The sequence below is a fragment of the Artemia sp. Qi Xiang Cuo genome, chromosome 19 (genome assembly GCF_049724085.1).
Source record: "Artemia sp. Qi Xiang Cuo chromosome 19, ASM4972408v1, whole genome shotgun sequence".
NCBI classification, from domain to species: Eukaryota; Metazoa; Arthropoda; class Branchiopoda; order Anostraca; family Artemiidae; genus Artemia; species Artemia sp. Qi Xiang Cuo.
In genome coordinates, this window is record NC_142812.1 from 13059623 (window position 1) to 13077699 (window position 18077).

General features: G+C 34.5%; 2 protein-coding genes across 2 annotated transcripts in view; one reads left to right on the forward strand and one right to left on the reverse strand.

Moving 5' to 3' along the window:
• LOC148940513 (disintegrin and metalloproteinase domain-containing protein unc-71-like) overlaps positions 1 to 18077 on the reverse strand; it is a 426194-nt gene that overhangs the window by 262805 nt on the left and 145312 nt on the right. The gene's annotated exons all lie outside the window — the stretch shown is intronic.
• Positions 1 to 18077, forward strand: part of LOC148940514 (disintegrin and metalloproteinase domain-containing protein unc-71-like) — a 78863-nt gene that overhangs the window by 13300 nt on the left and 47486 nt on the right. The window contains exons 2-4 of the mRNA XM_089105520.1: positions 4440 to 4588; positions 8340 to 8349; positions 9034 to 9062. Of these exons, the coding sequence (XP_088961646.1) occupies positions 4440 to 4588; positions 8340 to 8349; positions 9034 to 9062 (188 nt within the window). The remainder of the gene's footprint in view (positions 1 to 4439; positions 4589 to 8339; positions 8350 to 9033; positions 9063 to 18077) is intronic.

Consider the following 18077-nt stretch of genomic DNA (forward strand, 5'->3'; position numbering starts at 1 on the left):
CTAAGCGTGATTACTAGAAAAGGGAGGCTGCTCACCTCGAAAGGACTATATGAAATTATTTTTTTTTATTCTTGGTAGATTTTTCGGTTCTCTCAACTAATTCACTAGCTGGAATTTGATACTCCACAATACTCGATATGGCATTTTAAAGCTGATTCCAGATAGGCTAATCGCAGCCCCAGCCCCCTTAGCTGATGGGGGCCACCTTAGGCTTTTTAAAAAACTTTTCCTTTTTTCAGTTTGGCTTTATTTAGCTTTATAAACCAAGTTTCGGTAAGTGTGTTGTGGAAAAAAATGACTGAGACAAATTTCTGAGAAAACCTTAAATATTTGACTAAATTACTGATCTTATAGATCTTATCGAAATATACATACCGGAAGAAGACGATTAAACCAGTTTATTCAACTGCCTGAGATTTCTATTACTACCCGATGGTATGGAAAAACATCCGGATGTAGCCTAGGAATAACCTAACTTAACCAAATTTCAAATAAAAAGCTATGCTATAAAAATCGAGTCTTCACATTTATTCACTTTGTCTTTTACCGGGTTTTCATTGAAACCCTAGGTATTTGATCAAATTACTGATAGTTTTATCTTGCTGTGACCTATAGAAATTGGTATTACACATCTACTTCAGACTCTAAGTGAATTGATCAAACTACCAACAAAGCCCTGGAGATTTTATCACATCTCTAGATTTATCATATCATCGTTACGTTCCAAGGCTGTACCCAGGGGGGGCTTAGAGGGTTTGAAAGCAAACCCCCTCCGAAATGTTTCACTGAAAACGTAACAAAAATGGATATAAATAAATTTTTTATACCTTTTTTTAGTTTTTTTTATGTGTACCCTCCCCCGAAATAAAATCCTGGATACGGCCCTGTGACATTCTTAGACAAAAAATTTGAAACTACTGTGAAAGGTACTGCAAGTAAACATGGAGAAAATTTGCCCCATAACCTTCCTTCTTGTAAAGGAATTTATTAAAACTATGCGTGAAATATGAATACTGAGGAGTGATAGTTCCCCTCATACTGTGGAAATATTTTGAATGTAAAATTAAAGTCTAAATTCTTATGCTTAAGCACAGAGGCACAAGGGGTCAAGGGGTCCCTGAGAACAAGATTTGTCTGAAGAACCCCTTCTCTATGAAAAATACAAAACCATAACTAGAAATTTATTTTTAAAACCGTAGATACCCCCTATTCCACAACAAAGTTTTGAAACTTTAGCATAAGGAGTGATTGATTAAGGGGTGGGAACTTCTCCCACATCTAGAATTGTCTAACTATGCAGTGTAAAGCGAATACTCCTAAAAATACTCTTTTATTCTCAGAGCGTGGATCTTAAAAGTTAAAGCGTAGCCTCAATAGCTGGGGCTTGAGGGTGGGGCAGCCTCCTTGTATTATAAGGTGGAATATATGATGCATAGAAATCAGCTGAAATTAATTGCAAACAAACAATTATTCAAATAAACGCTGCCCATGACGTCACAAATTATCATAATAGAAATTTTCTAAAGTTTCAACTCCCACTCCTTAGCTACATCAGTGATTGTATCTTTTCCATTGTACCATACAAGTAATCAAAATAAATGTTTTAGTCGTTTTCGGGTATTTAGTTGAAACAAAAGAGTGACGTATGGGCTGCATGTTCGCACAATAAAAGGGACTGGAGGTAAAGTAAAGTGAAGCCCTTTAAGGAATGACATAACTAAGTATTTTAGGATGTTTAGACTTGCTTATGTCAATACTAAAAGCACTTCACTTGACATTACCCTCTACTCCCTAATGTCCAGGGGTGTCGTTTGGGGGTGGCAAGTAGGGCAGTTGCCCCTCCCCCTATAATGTGGAGAAAAAATATTATACATCCCATGCCCTTTGACTATCCAGATATGGACCCTTCTTGCCCCCCAATAAAATTGCTGGAGAATCGCCCCTGCTAATGTCCAAATATATAGCCCAAATTATACATTTCCCATGCATTTTGCCATACGTCACCTCTTTCGTTTCAACTCAATACCTGTATATCGAAGCAACTTAATCCACGAGTAAATAGTAGTGTAGGCATAACGGAAAGTATCCCAGTGATTAAAGGAAACCAAACTTTTCTAATAGTATGAATGTCAAAGCCAAGCAAAAGGACGCTTGGCTCAAAATATCCACTTTTCTGCGTATTCTAACATGACTTCCTAAAAAGACACTGGGTTTCTTAGGAGCTGTTACAAGAGGGGGGCCCCCTATTTACAGCTAAAAGTTTTGTACGGGCTTTTAATTCGTTATGGTTGTCCAAAGAAAATGTTTAGAGTAACTACTGTTCCAAATTGACAGTTTGCATGGAAAATATAGGGCAAATATGATGTCTTCGACAAGGATAAGTAAAAAGAAAAATTAGCGATTTTGTTGGCATCTTTGTCCAACAGACAATATGTGGTGCATCTTATTCATAACCTATTCCTTGGAAAGAATGCGTTTTGATTCTGGGCTGGCAAGCATTGGGACTGAATTAGGATTTTAATTTATTTTGTTTTTCTTCATTTTCTAGCTTTGTGCCTATGTTGGAACCTTTCCTGTTGGCTATATATATTTTCTCTACTTTATTGAAAATACTAAGGAAGATAAAATAAAAACAGTTTTTTGCCTCCTGGACCCAAATTTGGTCTATTTATACCTGATAACCGAATTTTTTTTTTTTTTTTAATTAAGAAGATTTCACGACAGTGTCTAACTTTCATCAGTATTACCACGTTGAAAAGTAAAAATAAATAAATAATAACAGTTGCCCTTTCGTCCTTAAACATTCTAACATTAGTAATGTGTGAATTACTGCTATTACTATTACGAAATAACTCATTACAGCCGCATGAGGCCAGCACAGTTTCGCACGCTCCTCCTACATTCCAATCTGTTTAACGCCTCCCTCTTTACCCTATCCCAAGATTTTGCGATTTCCATTAAATTTTTCCTTACGAGATCCTTCTAACCCATTCAGTTCGATCTGCTTTTCGTAAGGCCGAGAAGGTTGACCGAAAAGGACTATCTTTGGCGATTTGTCATCTTTCATTCGCAAAATTTGTCTTAGCCATCTTAACGTTTCTCTCATTAAGCTCTAAAAAGTGATTTTGGCCCACATTTTTTGCACGGCTTACTGTTTGAGAAACGGTTAGTCAGTCTGTTACCCAAAACAATCTGTAGGTAATTTCTCTGGAAAACATCTAGCAAATCCTGCTTCATCTATTAGAGCTCCCACACTTCAGAACCATAATTGACCACTGTCATCCCTGTAGCTTCCAATATTCTAATCTTGGTTTGCAGACTTATCTTCCTATTCTTCCAGACTTTTTTTTTAACTGTGAAAAAACACCCTGAGCCTTGGCTATTCTATATTTAACATCTTCACTGCTCCCACAATCTTTACTAATAATACTACCAAGGTAAGTGAAGCTGCCCACCTGATCAATCTTTTCATTACCCAACGTAATTTTTTACGTTGGGTTACGTTTTACGTAACTTTCCAATTTTTTTTCTACTATGATCTTCACAATGTTCACCGTCTTTACTAATTATGCTACCTAGGCAAGCAACCTGTCTACTTCATCCATCTTCTTGTATTTAATACTAATACTTAAACATTTTTAGATTATTTTTGCTGATTCTCACTCAAATTTCCTTTTATTTAAATTTGATGTCTATAAAAGTGGAAACTCCTTAACTGCCTAAAGAGGTTTTTTTTTATGGATTTTCCCTACCTTTTAAGATATGTGTAGATGTGTAAGTTTTCACCTAAGCAGTCCGGAAAATTAGATTTCATTTCACTTGCCTTGGTAAAAATGGCAACAAACAGGGAAAACATCAAGAGAATCTTTGCTCTCCGCAAGTGCTTGATTTGTCAAGAACTGACATTATTGGTCTTGGCAATTTTCTTAAAAAGGCTTAAAATCATAATAAAATTATGTGATTTTGTTTTGTGTAAAGTAGCCCACTCTGTTATTCAACTTTTAATAATAACGAGGACTTTTTGGAAATTCATCTGTGTTTATGTTGAGCGCAAGAAGAAAGAGATAAATCAAAATACATTACGTGTACATAAAAAAAATGTTTGTGAAGTTGTAGGTAGTACCATTAAAGTGTGGAGCAACCATTAAAGTATTACGAAAGAATGTTGGGTTCTGTTTTGCCATCCACTGAGTGGTTTACACACTGGTTTGCACACTTGTTAGCAACACTTGTTTACACAGGGTTCCCCACTCAGAAAATTCAGGGGAGCGATTATACAAAACGGCATAAGGTCTCAAAAATTTCGTCTCTTGCGGAATAGGATAATTTCGCTCGAGAAGTATAACATAAATAGATTGTACCTACATCCAGTTTTTAGTTGTTGGTTATCATGTGGTGATTTCTCCAAACAATCTTCCCTGATACTTTTCTTTTTTCAGTGGAGGCTGAGAAATTGTTGAGAGAGCACAAGGAGAATCAAGAGCTTGTTAAGCGAATTGGATCTTCTTACTATCAAATTATTTATCCAGTTCAGTACCGTCAGCAAGAAAAATTAGGTATCTCTACCAGGGAAATTGGAACTGCTAAGGTAAACCATTGAATTGAATAGGTAGTTTAAAAAAAACTTAATTAATTTTTGGGTAGTATCTAATACACTCAACATCACCACCTAAGCTTTAAATTTCTAGTTCGAGGAAACCAGTTTGAAGTTCGAGTGCGTTAATGTCTTTCATTTTTTTTTTTGAGAAGGAATGAAATCGCATTTCTATGATAAATCACCAATGCAACGGCTCTCAACGCTCTCTTTAAACAAATTGCTTCAAATAATAAAATAAAATTTGAACATATATTCGTTTTATTCCGTGTATCATCTTCTTCGTCCTATGACTCCTCTGCTCAGTGGTTTTAATATTTTCCTAGTTACCCCATTAAACGAGGGCTTGCTGACTTCCCACCACCCTGTGTACATTTTAGAACGCCACGTTTGCCATACAGCCCCACCCCAACTGGCACTGTTCTGCCACGCTTGGCGTCGTTCAGCCACGACTGGCAGAGTTCTGAAATGCTTGGCTCAGTTCCATGACGGTTTGCCCTCCTGGGCAAAGAAGCTTGATTTTTTTCGTTATAAAAGATTCATTCTAAAAGCAAGAAGGTTGGTGAAAAATCAGCTAAAAAATGGTATCAAACAGCTCACAAAGATATAGTTCTCCTTTGAAATTGTAGTTGTTTTTAGGAATCAAAATATTTTAGTTTTTCACTTTTTACAGACGGTAATTTCGTCGTATCAAAGTTATTTGATTCGATTATTCCCCCGAGGAAGTGTATTAGTGTATAAGTAGTTGAAGTGTTCCTTTTTTTGGGTCATCCCAAACACGCTAATGTGCATTGGGACCTATTTTGATATTGTTGGTATTACATGCAGTTTTGTTTGTTAGCATTATATGGAGATCTGTTTGTTTTTATTGTGACCCATTTGTTAAAAAAAAAAAAAAAAAAAAAAAAAAATCAGTTTTTTGTTTACTTTCACGGTGTTGCAGCATTTACGAAAATGTTGTTCCACCTTTATTTTGAAACTTGGTACTATAATATCCGCAAGCGCATGAAAATATCGGGGAGATGAAAGGGTTGCAAATTTATTTTATATAATTTTGAGCTGATTTTGCATGCCTTATATAGAATGTATTAGTTATAAAAATTCATTATATAATCATCACACACTTATTTTGTGACAAAAAAATAAACGACAATGATTATAATAGCTTAGAACATAAATATAAAATTGTTCAGATAGCATAATTATAAATTGTGTTACAATTATTAATCTATTGTTTGTTTGTATGATTATGAAAATTTTAAATAAACTAAAACAGTAACATAATAATAGTAATAACAATAACAATGAGATTAGACTCCAAAGAAATCTCATTCAGTTCTCTAGAATTATCATTTACAAACTTTATTTCTGTTGGGTATTTTATATCATTTCGTTTTATTTCATGAATTTCTCCCTCTCTCTCTCTCTCTCTCTTCTTTCTCTCTAAAAGATGAAATTTCCGAGAAATAAGCCGTCACCCTTGACGTTGATAGGCAGTTGAAGCTTTTAAAATACGAAAAGATTGTATATGTAGTTCCAGGGTTTTCTAGGGTAGATGCTTTTTCTTGTATAAAATGCTTTAGTTACTAAAAAGTGATTTCAAAATAATATTGCAATTACTTTTATAATGAAACAATCGCATCATTACATGTATAATAATTATGTATAACAAAATAATTGTAAATTTTTAAACAAAATCATAAAATTCTTTATAATAAGACAATCATAAACTCCTAGAATATAACTATCAAATAATGTGTATTGAAATAATTATGGACCCCTAGAGCCTAATTATAAAATTAAATAAAATGGAATAATTAAGAACTCGTGCGAAATAATTATGTGATGTGTCTTAAATTTTCCTCATAAAAGGGAGAAACTCAATTCATTTAACGTGGGGTAAATACAGCTGTTTTCCCTATAGTTATCCCCGTGTTGTTCCTCGAAGCATAATGTAAAATTAACAGCCGACTGCTATTTTGACTGCGTCAGATAAGATTCACTTCCAAAATTGCGGTGGGCAAAACTTTCAGCAAGAAAGACGCGATACGATTTGTCAAAAAAGAAAAGAAAAAAAAGACATGGCCAATTGGCAAAACATGGCAAAATGATAAGAGTTAAACTCATGTTGGCTATCACTTTACCGAGTCTTAATCCTTCCATATAATAATAGTTTTACGTGTTTATTGTAAAAGAGCTACCGTTAACTAGTTCTCTTCTTTTAGAGCCTAGATCGTTCAGATTACTAGTTTTAAGTGTTTATTAAAAAAGAGCTACCGTTAACTAGTTCTCTTCGTTTAGAGCCTAGATCGTTCAGATTACTAGTTTTAAGTGTTTATTGTAAAAGAGCTACCGTTAACTAGTTCTCTTCTTTTCGAGCTTAGATCGTTCAGATTACTAGTTTTAAGTGCTTATTGTAAAAGAGCTACCGTTAACTAGTTCTCTTCTTTTAGAGCATAGATCGTTCAGATTACTAGTTTTAAGTGTTTATTGTTACAGAGTTACCGTTAACTAGTTCTCTTCTTTTAGAGCCTAGATCGTTCAGATTAATAGTTTTAAGTGTTTATTAAAAAAGAGCTACCGCTAACTAGTTCTCTTCGTTTAAAGCATAGATCGTTCAGATTAATAGTTTTATGTGTTTATTGTTAAAGAGATACCGTTAACTAGTTCTCTTCTTTTAGAGCCTAGATTGTTCAGATTTCTAGTTTTCAGTGTTTATTGTAAAAGAGCTACCGTTAACTAGTTCTCTTCTTTTAGAGCCTAGATCGTTCAGATTACTAGTTTTAAGTGTTTATTGTAAAAGAGCTACCGTTAACTAGTTCTCTTCTTTTACAGCTTAGATCGTTCAGATTACTAGTTTTAAGTGTTTATTGTAAAAGAGCTACCGTTAACTAGTTCTCTTCTTTTACAGCATAGATCGTTCAGATTAATAGTTTTAAGTTTTTATTAAAAAAGAGCTAACGTTAACTAGTTCTCTTTGTTTAGAGCCTATACCGTTCAGATTACTAGTTTTAAGTGTTTATTGTAAAAGAGTTACCGCTAACTAGTTCTCTTCTTTTAGAGCCTAGATCGTTCATATTACTAGTTTTAAGTGTTTATTGTAAAAGAGCTACCGTTAACTAGTTCTCTTTTTTTAGAGCCTATATCGTTCAGATTAATAGTTTTAAGTATTTATTGAAAAAGAGCTACCGTTAACTAGTTCTCTTCTTTTAGAGCCTAGATTGTTCAGATTACTAGTTTTAAGTGTTTATTGTAAAAGAGCTACCCCTAACTAGTTCTATTGTTTTAGAGCCTCGACCGTTCAGATTAATAGGTTTAAGTGTTTATTGTAAAAGAGCTACCCTTAACTAGTTCTCTTCTTTTATAGCCTCGATCGTTCAGATTACTAGTTTTAAGTGTTTATTGTAAAAGAGCTACCGTTAACTAGTTCTCTTCTTTTAGAGCCTAGATCGTTCAGATTACTAGGTTTAAGTTTTTATTGTAAAAGAGCTACCGATAACTAGTTCTCTTCTTTTACAGCCTAGATTGTTCAGATTACTAGTTTTAAGTGTTTATTGTAAAAGAGCTACCGTTAACTAGTTCTCTTCTTTTAGAGCCTAGACCGTTCAGATTACTAGTTTTAAGTGTTTATTGTAAAAGAGCTACCGTTAACTAGTTCTCTTCTTTTAGAGCCTAGATCGTTCAGATTACTAGTTTTAAGTGTTTATTGTAAAAGAGTTACCGTTAACTAGTTCTCTTCTTTTAGAGCCTAGATCGTTCATATTACTAGTTTTAAGTGTTTATTGTAAAAGAGCTACCTTTAACTAGTTCTCTTATTTTAGAGCCTAGATCATTCAGATTACTAGTTTTAAGTATTTATTGTAAAAGAGCTACCGCTAACTAGTTCTCTTCTTTTAGAGCCTAGATCGTTCATATTACTAGTTTTAAGTGTTTATTGTAAAAGAGCTACCGTTAACTAGTTCTCTTCTTTTAGAGCCTAGATCGTTCAGATTACTAGTTTTAAGTGTTTACTGTAAAAGAGCTACCGTTAACTAGTTCTCTTCGTTTAGAGCCTAGATCGTTCAGATTACTAGGTTTAAGTGTTTATTGTAAAAGAGCTACCGCTAACTAGTTCTCTTCTTTTACAGCCTAGATCGTTCAGATTACTAGTTTTAAGTGTTTATTGTAAAAGAGCTACCGTTAACTAGTTCTCTTCTTTTAGAGCCTAGATCGTTCAGATTACTAGTTTTAAGTGTTTATTGTAAAAGAGCTACCGTTAACTAGTTCTCTTCTTTTAAAGCCTAGATCGTTCAGATTACTAGTTTTACGTGTTTATTAAAAAAGAGCTACCCCTAACGAGTTCTATTCTTTTAGAGCCTCGACCGTTCAGATTACTAGGTTTAAGTGTTTATTATAAAAGAGCTACCGCTAACTAGTTCTCTTCTTTTAAAGACTCGATAGTTCAGATTATCGACAAGGACGAACACAGGTTAGTTAATAAATTATTAATTTTTTCAATTACAGTGTTTTTAACGTTAGCTCAGTGTGCAATTAAAATATACCCTTTCATGGTTTGTATCTAAACTTAATTTTTTTTTTGGAAAATCATCTTTTATTCAGAAATTAACTGACAGCCGTCAAATGTTCAAGTTTTACACACCGACAAAGCCGGTTAAATTAAATATTAAAACTACTAGGGTAGGTATGGCGATATGAAGTTAGGCGTTAGAGGCTATGAAGATTAAACTACATGCTTTAGTAGTTTTAATAATAGTTTTAGTTTTAATAGCTTTAATCGATGGTCACAAATGAATATCTTGATTACATTTTGGCGATCTTCGGGTCTAAACTGCTGTTTTACGTAATAAAATTGTATAAAATGCCCTTTTGCTGCCATCTTTGGTATCTACAAATTCGTTACGATCAACCCTAGGAAAGAATACGAACAAGTAAACACATATCAGTGACCATCAATGTCGAAAAAACTCAAAATGTCGCATTTCTCTAATAATTCGAAAATGTAATTGTTTATCTAGTATACTTCGTTTAGTGGGGGTGATTTCCCTCTTTTTCTAAAATTAGATCAGCCTCCTAAATTTTGAAGAGAAGTTTCAATCTTGATCAGTTTAGTGGCTGGAATCATGTTTGCAGCGGTAGCTGCAACCTCGTAAAGAGCAAGCAACAGCCCATAGTAACCAAAAGTTAAAAAGCGCTTTTAGAACAAAACTGCCTAGTGAAAAAAATTTCCATCTGAAACTGATTCAGGCATGTTAACTATTATTTCGGTTCGTCTTAAAAGAAAAAGTTTACTGCGAAAAGAAATTTATGGTAATTTCGAATAAAATCTGAAACCCCCTACCATCTTCAAGTGCCATATGATACAAGAATGGCACTTTCTGTGCTATTTCTAAAGGGATGAGACTAGCGGGCTACCAAAACATCATAGACGGATCTTTAGTAGCTCACATAAAAGCTATCTCTTACATTTACGTTTTCCCTATAAAATCCACCATCTGCAAGTGCCAAATGGCACTAAAAGTGGCACTATCGGTGCCATGTCTCAAGTGGAAAAGCTGGGGCTAGTTCTTAGAGAGATGTTTAATGACTCATTTGAAAGCTATTGCTCATATCTACGTGCTTTTACTAACATCTGTAAGTGTTATACAACACTAAAAACGGCACTTTTGGTGCTACTTCTTAAGTGTAAAAGCTTGGAAGTATAAAACAGTAACATTGTAATAGCTATGGTCCTTAGCCATAACTGAAGATTTACAAGAACCCCTCCCGTATACTCCCCCTCTCAGCCCCCTTAGTAAGTCTTATTAGTCCTTTGGGAGAATTCACTATGAACTCTTTAATACGGTCAGCCGATGTTGAGGCTTGCAAAATGATTTTTCAAATATTGAATGTTCTTAAGAGGAAGAAATTCATAGAAGAACAAACGGTTGAAGCTCGAAATTACAAATGATTATTCCTTGACGTACCCCCTCTCCTCCATCTGTTCGGAAAAGTTCAGCCTCGCCAATTATAGTTTAATGCCCTCACTCTTTATAATAGAAGCTTTTATTATCTCAATGTTTTATAAGAGCCAATTACAAATGTATTTGCTGAATAAGGTTCAATAACTATGTTTTGGTGATGACATAACTCTCCATAGTCTTTAGGAAAGGGCTGTAAGATTGAATTTGATCATCAGCCGCCAAAGTTCAGTTGCTAGTGCTTTAGACTTTGAATCAGAACGAAAAGGGTTCTGTTCCTTAATCAGGCATTTTTATTTCAATCATGATTTGTGCCTTAAATATGATTATTTTTCAGCTAATTCACTATTTTTGTTATTTTCTTGTGAATTATGAAATGTACCATACACTATTTTGGAACAAATTAAGCCCTGGATCCTGAGCCCTTGCCACTTAGGGGTTGGAGAAGTGTAGGCATATGGTTCTGGAACCACTCAAAGCTCCAGAAGGATTGTATCTAAAGAAGGATTACTTATTGTTAGTTTGTTTATTAATATTATTTCCTTTTTTATTATTCAATAGACATAATAAAACTATTTGTGATGTATATAGAGAAATCATAGCACTATGAACCTATTTGCATTTTGTTTTTATGTGGTATTTTTCTGGTTGTCAGGTTACTTTCCAAAGACTAGCTTTAAAATTTTTATCATAACTTGAAATGTTTTGTTGTACACTGTAAAAAATTGTCTAAATTTAACAAAAAATGTTTGTAATGCTTATCAACAAAAAAAACCCTGGAATTTCAACACCTGAAAATCGGCGAATTGAATATTGAAGACCTTATTGGGAATTTTCGGTTCATTATTTAATTTACGATTTGTTGAGAAACAAAAATGTTGGATTCCCACACCCGACTTGAATTTTCAATTTGTTGACAAAACAACATGTTGGATTTTAAGATCCTTATTGGGTTTCTACCTTTTTTGTTGGATTTCCTATACTTTCATTGGATTTCCATCGCTAGCGTTGTTCAATTTATTAGACCTACAATCTAATTTCTGGGTTTTATTATTCATCTTATCTTTCTAGTTTTGAACCATCAGCCATATTTTTTTGTTGGATTTCCAGTTCTTCCATTGGATTCCTATCGCTAGCGTTGTTCAATCTCCTAAGCAAACTAATGTCTAGTTTTCATGATTCCCTTTCTAGTTTCAGAAGCATCAATAAATATCAAATAAATACTCTTTTATTTTACAAAAACAGAAAATTACCACAAAAAATTTCTTCCAAATAGTATGACCTTGACGCCTTTACTTTTTCATCACAGAAATCAGCAGTTCGACGGCGTAAACAGCTGGCCGACAGAACAGATCGGAGCCAGAAATACCTTCACATCAGGAAAAACAGTGGGAAACACGAACCTGAAATAAGGATGAATGAAATTTATGCACAAATAATAAATAAAGGCTCCCCTCCCCCCTTTTTTTTAGAAGTCCAGGACTGAGCTGTTGCAATAATTATGCCACAAATCCTGGCTTTTCTGAATACCTTTAACATACTAATCAGATTACATAGAAATCAATTTTTGAGTCAAAATTAGAACGAACTGAAATCACTAGACACAGGAGTTAGGTTACTGCAATTAAAAAAAATTAAATCAAACAGTCTGTGGTAACGAACTGTAAGTAAGGAGTGACCCGGCTCAATAGTAACCGAAACTCTTAAGAATGAAACTTTGATATCAATAGATATGTCAAAAGAATTGGATTTTTATGGTGATTTCAAATATATAAGTTACATCAAGTTTAGTCGTGCCCATCAAAAGTTATGAGCCCGAGAAAATTTTCCTTACTTTCGAAAAAGGGGGGAAATCCCCTAAAAGTCATAAAATCTTAATGAAAATCACACCATCAGATTCAGCGCATTACAGAACCCTACTCTAGAGGTTTCAAGTTCCTCTCTGCAAAAATTGGAATTTTGTATTTTTTGCCAGAAGAAAGATCTGGAGTCAATATTCTTGTTTGGTATACTTGGTTTCTGTGTTTTCAGTAAAGCGCTAGTTTCCTATAATTCTACAAACATAGGGAAATATGGTTATTTATTTTATTGTACTAGTTTTATTGATGAATGTTAGATAGACTGTGAAGCAATAATTTTTGTTCGTTTTAAGTTTCAGCTTCGCTCTTTACTTCCTTCAAATAATTAATCATTATGAAAAACCAAATCTTCTGATGATGTTTTTGTGTCGTCTCCTTTGCGAATGGCAAACTTCTGCGGTATCGTGGAAACAGCTTTTGTTGATCAACAATTTCGAAGAAATTGAAAATCGTGAAATCGGAAGTATTGTATACAAAACAAATCGGAAGTTCTAAAATATCAAACACACAGTTTCTGTATTATTTAGAACTCCTTTCATTTTTGACAAATTGTCAAAATTTTTGTCAAATTGTCAATTGTTTATAATAGTTTGTTAAATAAGGGCATTTTAATTATAAATTTGACTATAGTATATTGTTTAAATCAATTGATTATAAGACTTGTCAATTCTTTATTAGACCCAAATTTTCTCTGTCGGTTTAGTAGTTCCATTTGTTGAAGGGTTTCTTTTTAGTTATTACCCCTGAAGAAGAAAAATTTCCAAGAAATTTCTACTAAGGCGATTATGGTGGCACAATTAGCGGTTTATCATCAAGAGATTTCGAATTAAGTAATTCAACTGTATTTCACGCAGTTAGAAGTAACAGTTTTTTCCTGCTGCCACTGCTATCAATTTAAATTAAAAGTCAATTTATCTTAAATTAAATTGAAACTTCCACTAGAAAAATACACCAACAGCTTTTTAAAGTAAATTATTTTTCTTTATGTTAAACTAATTTTTTTATTATAATTTTTTTAATATTATGTTAAAATAATTATTAAAAATAATTTTTTTAGATAGTCGGAGTATTTTGCGGACGAAAATATCCATTCGTTCGGAACGACTCTTTTTTCAATATTCGATATTGTTGATTAGCACTCTTTTTTCAATATTCTTTGTTAGACTACAGGAAAACGCTTCTAATTTTCCTTTTATCTGTTTGAATACTTACCTAATTAGCAGCATTTGAAACACTTCTAATCCTTTTATCGAAGCAACTTGAGGTAGAAACACATAAACCATTCATCCCATCAAATGAAAAAGCTAAATCAATAGTGATTTAGGGGAGAAATTGGCAGAGAAAGAAAGCAAAATTGCCGAAAAATTACTATCTTTGACAATTCTGAAATCTAGGAAAAAATTGCACCCCCCCCCCCCTCCTCAATTGATAACCCTTATATTTTGTCAATGGTATATTTTTCATAATTTGTAAAAAATTTAAAGTACTAGTTGTCTTTTTTCGAAGCAACTAGATGCAGAAACCGTCCATCTTGTCAAATGAAAAAACTAAAACGAGAGAAAAATGGAGAGAAAAACATAAAGAAGAAGAGAGAAAGTAATTGCTAACAATTTTGAATTTTTTCATCAATACAGTTTCTGAGTTTGTGAATGAATAACGTTAAGGAAAATTGGATAGCATTGCCCTCGTTCACAAAGAAGAAGCAAGTAAATTTTAATAAATGAAAAAATATCATATATTCAATCAAAGATCTGTTGAAAGCCCAATCAAAGCTTTCATTTGCATAACGAATACAATTTTCATCAATTAAAGTTTTCATTTACATCACAAATAAAATTTGATGGCGAAATCGTTTTCATAATCAGGAATTAGTTTTCAATTCCTGTCCAGATTGTGATTTTAGAAAAAAACATCTGATTCTTTTCTGATTCATCTTTTAGAAAAAATATCTGATTCTTTTCTGATTCCTCTTTTAGAAAAAAACATCTGATTCATCAAAAACATTTTTTCTGATTCTGATTTCGTTTGTCATCCCGTCATTACTCCTAAGATAACTAAAACAAAATGCCTTATTTTTACCTTAAAGTGTAAAATCTTTATTACTTTTATTACACTAATTAATAAAAAAAAACTTTTCCGCGAAATAAGTTTTTCAAATAAAAGTAAAGAACTTCATCAAACCAAAACTGAGAAAAAATATAATCAAATAATCTACCAAATGTAAAAATACCACAAATCAGCATCGATAACATAGCACATGTGTTTTGTTTTCAACATCCCCTTAAAGACACGAGGAAATTTTCAAATTAATACCATCAACCGGTCCTGAAGCATTGCTGATACGTCCTCCGGACAACCTATGTGGGCATAGTGTGTTCCAATTTATTTTGATACAGTTTCAATACTGCCTAAAATTTTCGCCTTAATACCCATAGGTTTATTAGCAATAGCAGTAGCAATAGCAGTTATAGTAGTAGCAGTAGGAGTAGAGTTAATAGTAGTAGTCTTGGGTTTAGTAGCAGTAGTAGAAATAGGAGTAAGTAGTTATAGGAGTAGAAGCAGTAGTACTATGTTGAAAATAATTTCTTTTGGTTAGTTCAACATCCCCCTCAACAAGCCTTGTAAGTTTTCAAACACGAAACTGTGCCTAAGATGTTGCTGATATCCTCTTTTGACAACCTGCATACGGATGGCAGGCTGTCTTCCGTATAACAGAAATATTCTTTGAATATTTCAAATTCATACCCTTAGGTATAGGTGTAGCAGTAGTCACAGTAGTAGTGTTACTACTCAACTTAATACAATTAGCCATTGCTATTACATTGTTGGTATGCCCTTTTGCTAACCTTTATATTCATATTCTTCTTGAAATTTTTATCTTAATGCTCTTAACCTTTCAAGTAGTTGCGATAGAAGTAGTAGATGGAGCTATAGTAATAGTAGTAGTAGAACTTATAAATGTTACAGTAGTAGCAGTAGGACATATTGCCCTTTGGTCAATCGAGCTCAATCGAACTGCTCCCCAATCCCTTTTACTTTTAAAAAGGGCACTATAGCTTCCAATGTCAAATCAAATGAGACCCATCTGAATTTTATACGATCACCTATTCCATAAAAACCCTAGATGGGCATAACTTAAAGCCCTTTCCCCAGGGCTCTGAAGGGGTGTGTCAACCCTGAAGGCATTGTTATATGCTCTTTGAAATATTTTAAACAAAATGGTCATTGCACAATTTTAATGGATGCGTTTGGTGAAAAGAGGGGTAGTTTGGGCTTGGGGGGGGGGGGGGGGGCTAGCTGACCTCCATCACTTTTGGCTCTTAAAAGGGAACTGGAACATGAAAATTCAACCAAATGAGCCACCTCTCAAGTTTATCCAACCATCCCTTCCATAATAGCCTTAAATGCCCCAATGGTATAACTTAAAACCCTTGCCCCCAGGCTCTGCTGGTTTGAGTCAACCCAAAAGCCTTTTTATATGATCTTTGGACTACTTTGAATAAAAATACTGTTTCAAAATTTCTATTCGATGCAACTTGGGAAATTACGACGTCTGTGTGTGGAGAGGCCTTATATACTCCTAGGGCATAACTTACAACCTTTGCCTTGAGAGCTGTGGGGATGGAGGGTTCTTCGTCACAGACATAATTTCCGGACCCTTCAACTACGATGAACAAAATTGCGATCTTCAAGTTTTGATTGGAGGTATTTGGGGAAATGATGGGAGTGGGGGAGAGGGGGGGGGGGCTGGTTGCTCTCATATCACTTTTGACTCTTAAAGGACTCTAAAACTTCCAATTTCAAATAAAATTAGCCTCATCTGAAGTTTATAGACCGCCCATTCCATAAAACCTTATAGGCCCCCAGGACATAACTTACAACCAAATCCCCAGGGCGCTGGGGAGTTGTGCCAACCCTATAGACATTGTTTTATGTTCTTTGCACTGTTCTAAAAAAAAAATACTATCTCACAATTTCAATCAGGTGGATTTGGTGAAAAGAGGGGTTGTCGGGGGGGGGGGGGCTACTTACCCTCCATCACTTTTGACTCTTAGAAGGGAACTAGAACTTCTAATTTTCAACCTAATGAGCCTCCTCTACAGATAAACAACTATCCTTTCAATAAAAACCTTAAATGTCAACAATATCTAACTTATAACCCTCGCTCCCAGGCACTGGTAGTTTGTATCAGCCCCAAAAGCCTAGTTATATACTCTTAAAAAGGGCACTAGAAATTGTGATTACCAATCCAATGAGTCCCCTCCGAAGTTTATACGACCAACCTAAGAATCAAAAACCTTGTATGCCCCCAAGGCATAACTTACAACCCTTGCCCTGCTGTAGTGGTGGGGGTGTCTTCCTCAAAGACTCCAAACCCTGCAACTACGATGAACAAAATTCCTATCTCCAAATTTTGATTGGCTATCTTTGAGGAAATGACGGACGTGGGGGGGGGGTCTGGTTGCTCTCAAATCACTTGATTCATAAAAGGGCACTATAACTTCCAATTTCATATGAAATGAGCCTCAACTGAAGTTTATACGACCACCCATTCCATAAGAACCTTATAAGCCCCCAGGGGATGACTTGCAACCCTATTTCCAGGGCATTGGGGGGCTGTGTCAACCCTAGAGCTATTGTCACATGCTCTTTGGACTATTTTGAACAAAATCGCTTTGTCATAATTTCAATTAGATTCGTTTGGTGAAAAGAGGGGTAGTCGGAGAGGGAGGTGCTGTCCTCCATTACTTTTGACTCTTAAAAGGGAATTAGAAATTTCAATTTTCAACCAAGTGAGTCTCCTCTAAAGCTATTGCAACCATCCTTTCTATAAAAACCTTATATTGCCCCGGGGAATAACTTACAATCCTTGTTCCCACGCTTTGGGGTTTTTTTTTCAACCCAAAAAGCTTTGATACATGATATTTGGACTGTTTTGAATAAAATGGCTATCTAAAAATTTCTATTCTTTCCGGGAAAATACGACGTGTGGGTGGGGTGGGGGGTATCTGCCCTCTGATAACTTTGACTCTTAAAAACGGCACTAGAGCTTTTGATTATCAATCCAATGAGCCCCCTCCGAAGTTTATACGATCACGCTTCCTATTAAAACCTTATATGCCCCCAGGGCATAACTTACAACCCTTTCCTTGAGGGGTGTGGGAGGATTGTCATCCTCAAAGACCTAATTTCCGGAAATTTTAACTACGTTGAACAAAACGGCTATCTCAAATTTGTAATTGGATGTATTTGGGGAAATGGTGGGTGTGGGAAAGGGGGTTGATGCCCTTCAATCATTTTCGACTATTCTAAAGGCCACTAGCCCTTTAAATTTTCCAATTGACTGAGCCCTTTTTGGAATTTCTTTGACAACTCCTTCGATAAGAAATGCCCTGGTCTAAAAAAAATATATTTATTTATTTCTAACCCTTCATACAATACAAAAGTACACAGAGCCGGAGTACACAGAGAAAATGACAAAAAATGGAATAGAAAAAAAGAGACATCACAACAATCAGAACAATTAATATAGAACATCTGTAAACCACTGAAAAACTTTCATATGCATACAACTCTAAATATCACTGTATAAGAAGGGGATACCATGGATGAAAACTGATGTTGCGATTGTGTTTCGAATCGCTGTATTTTATATTTACAGGTTAA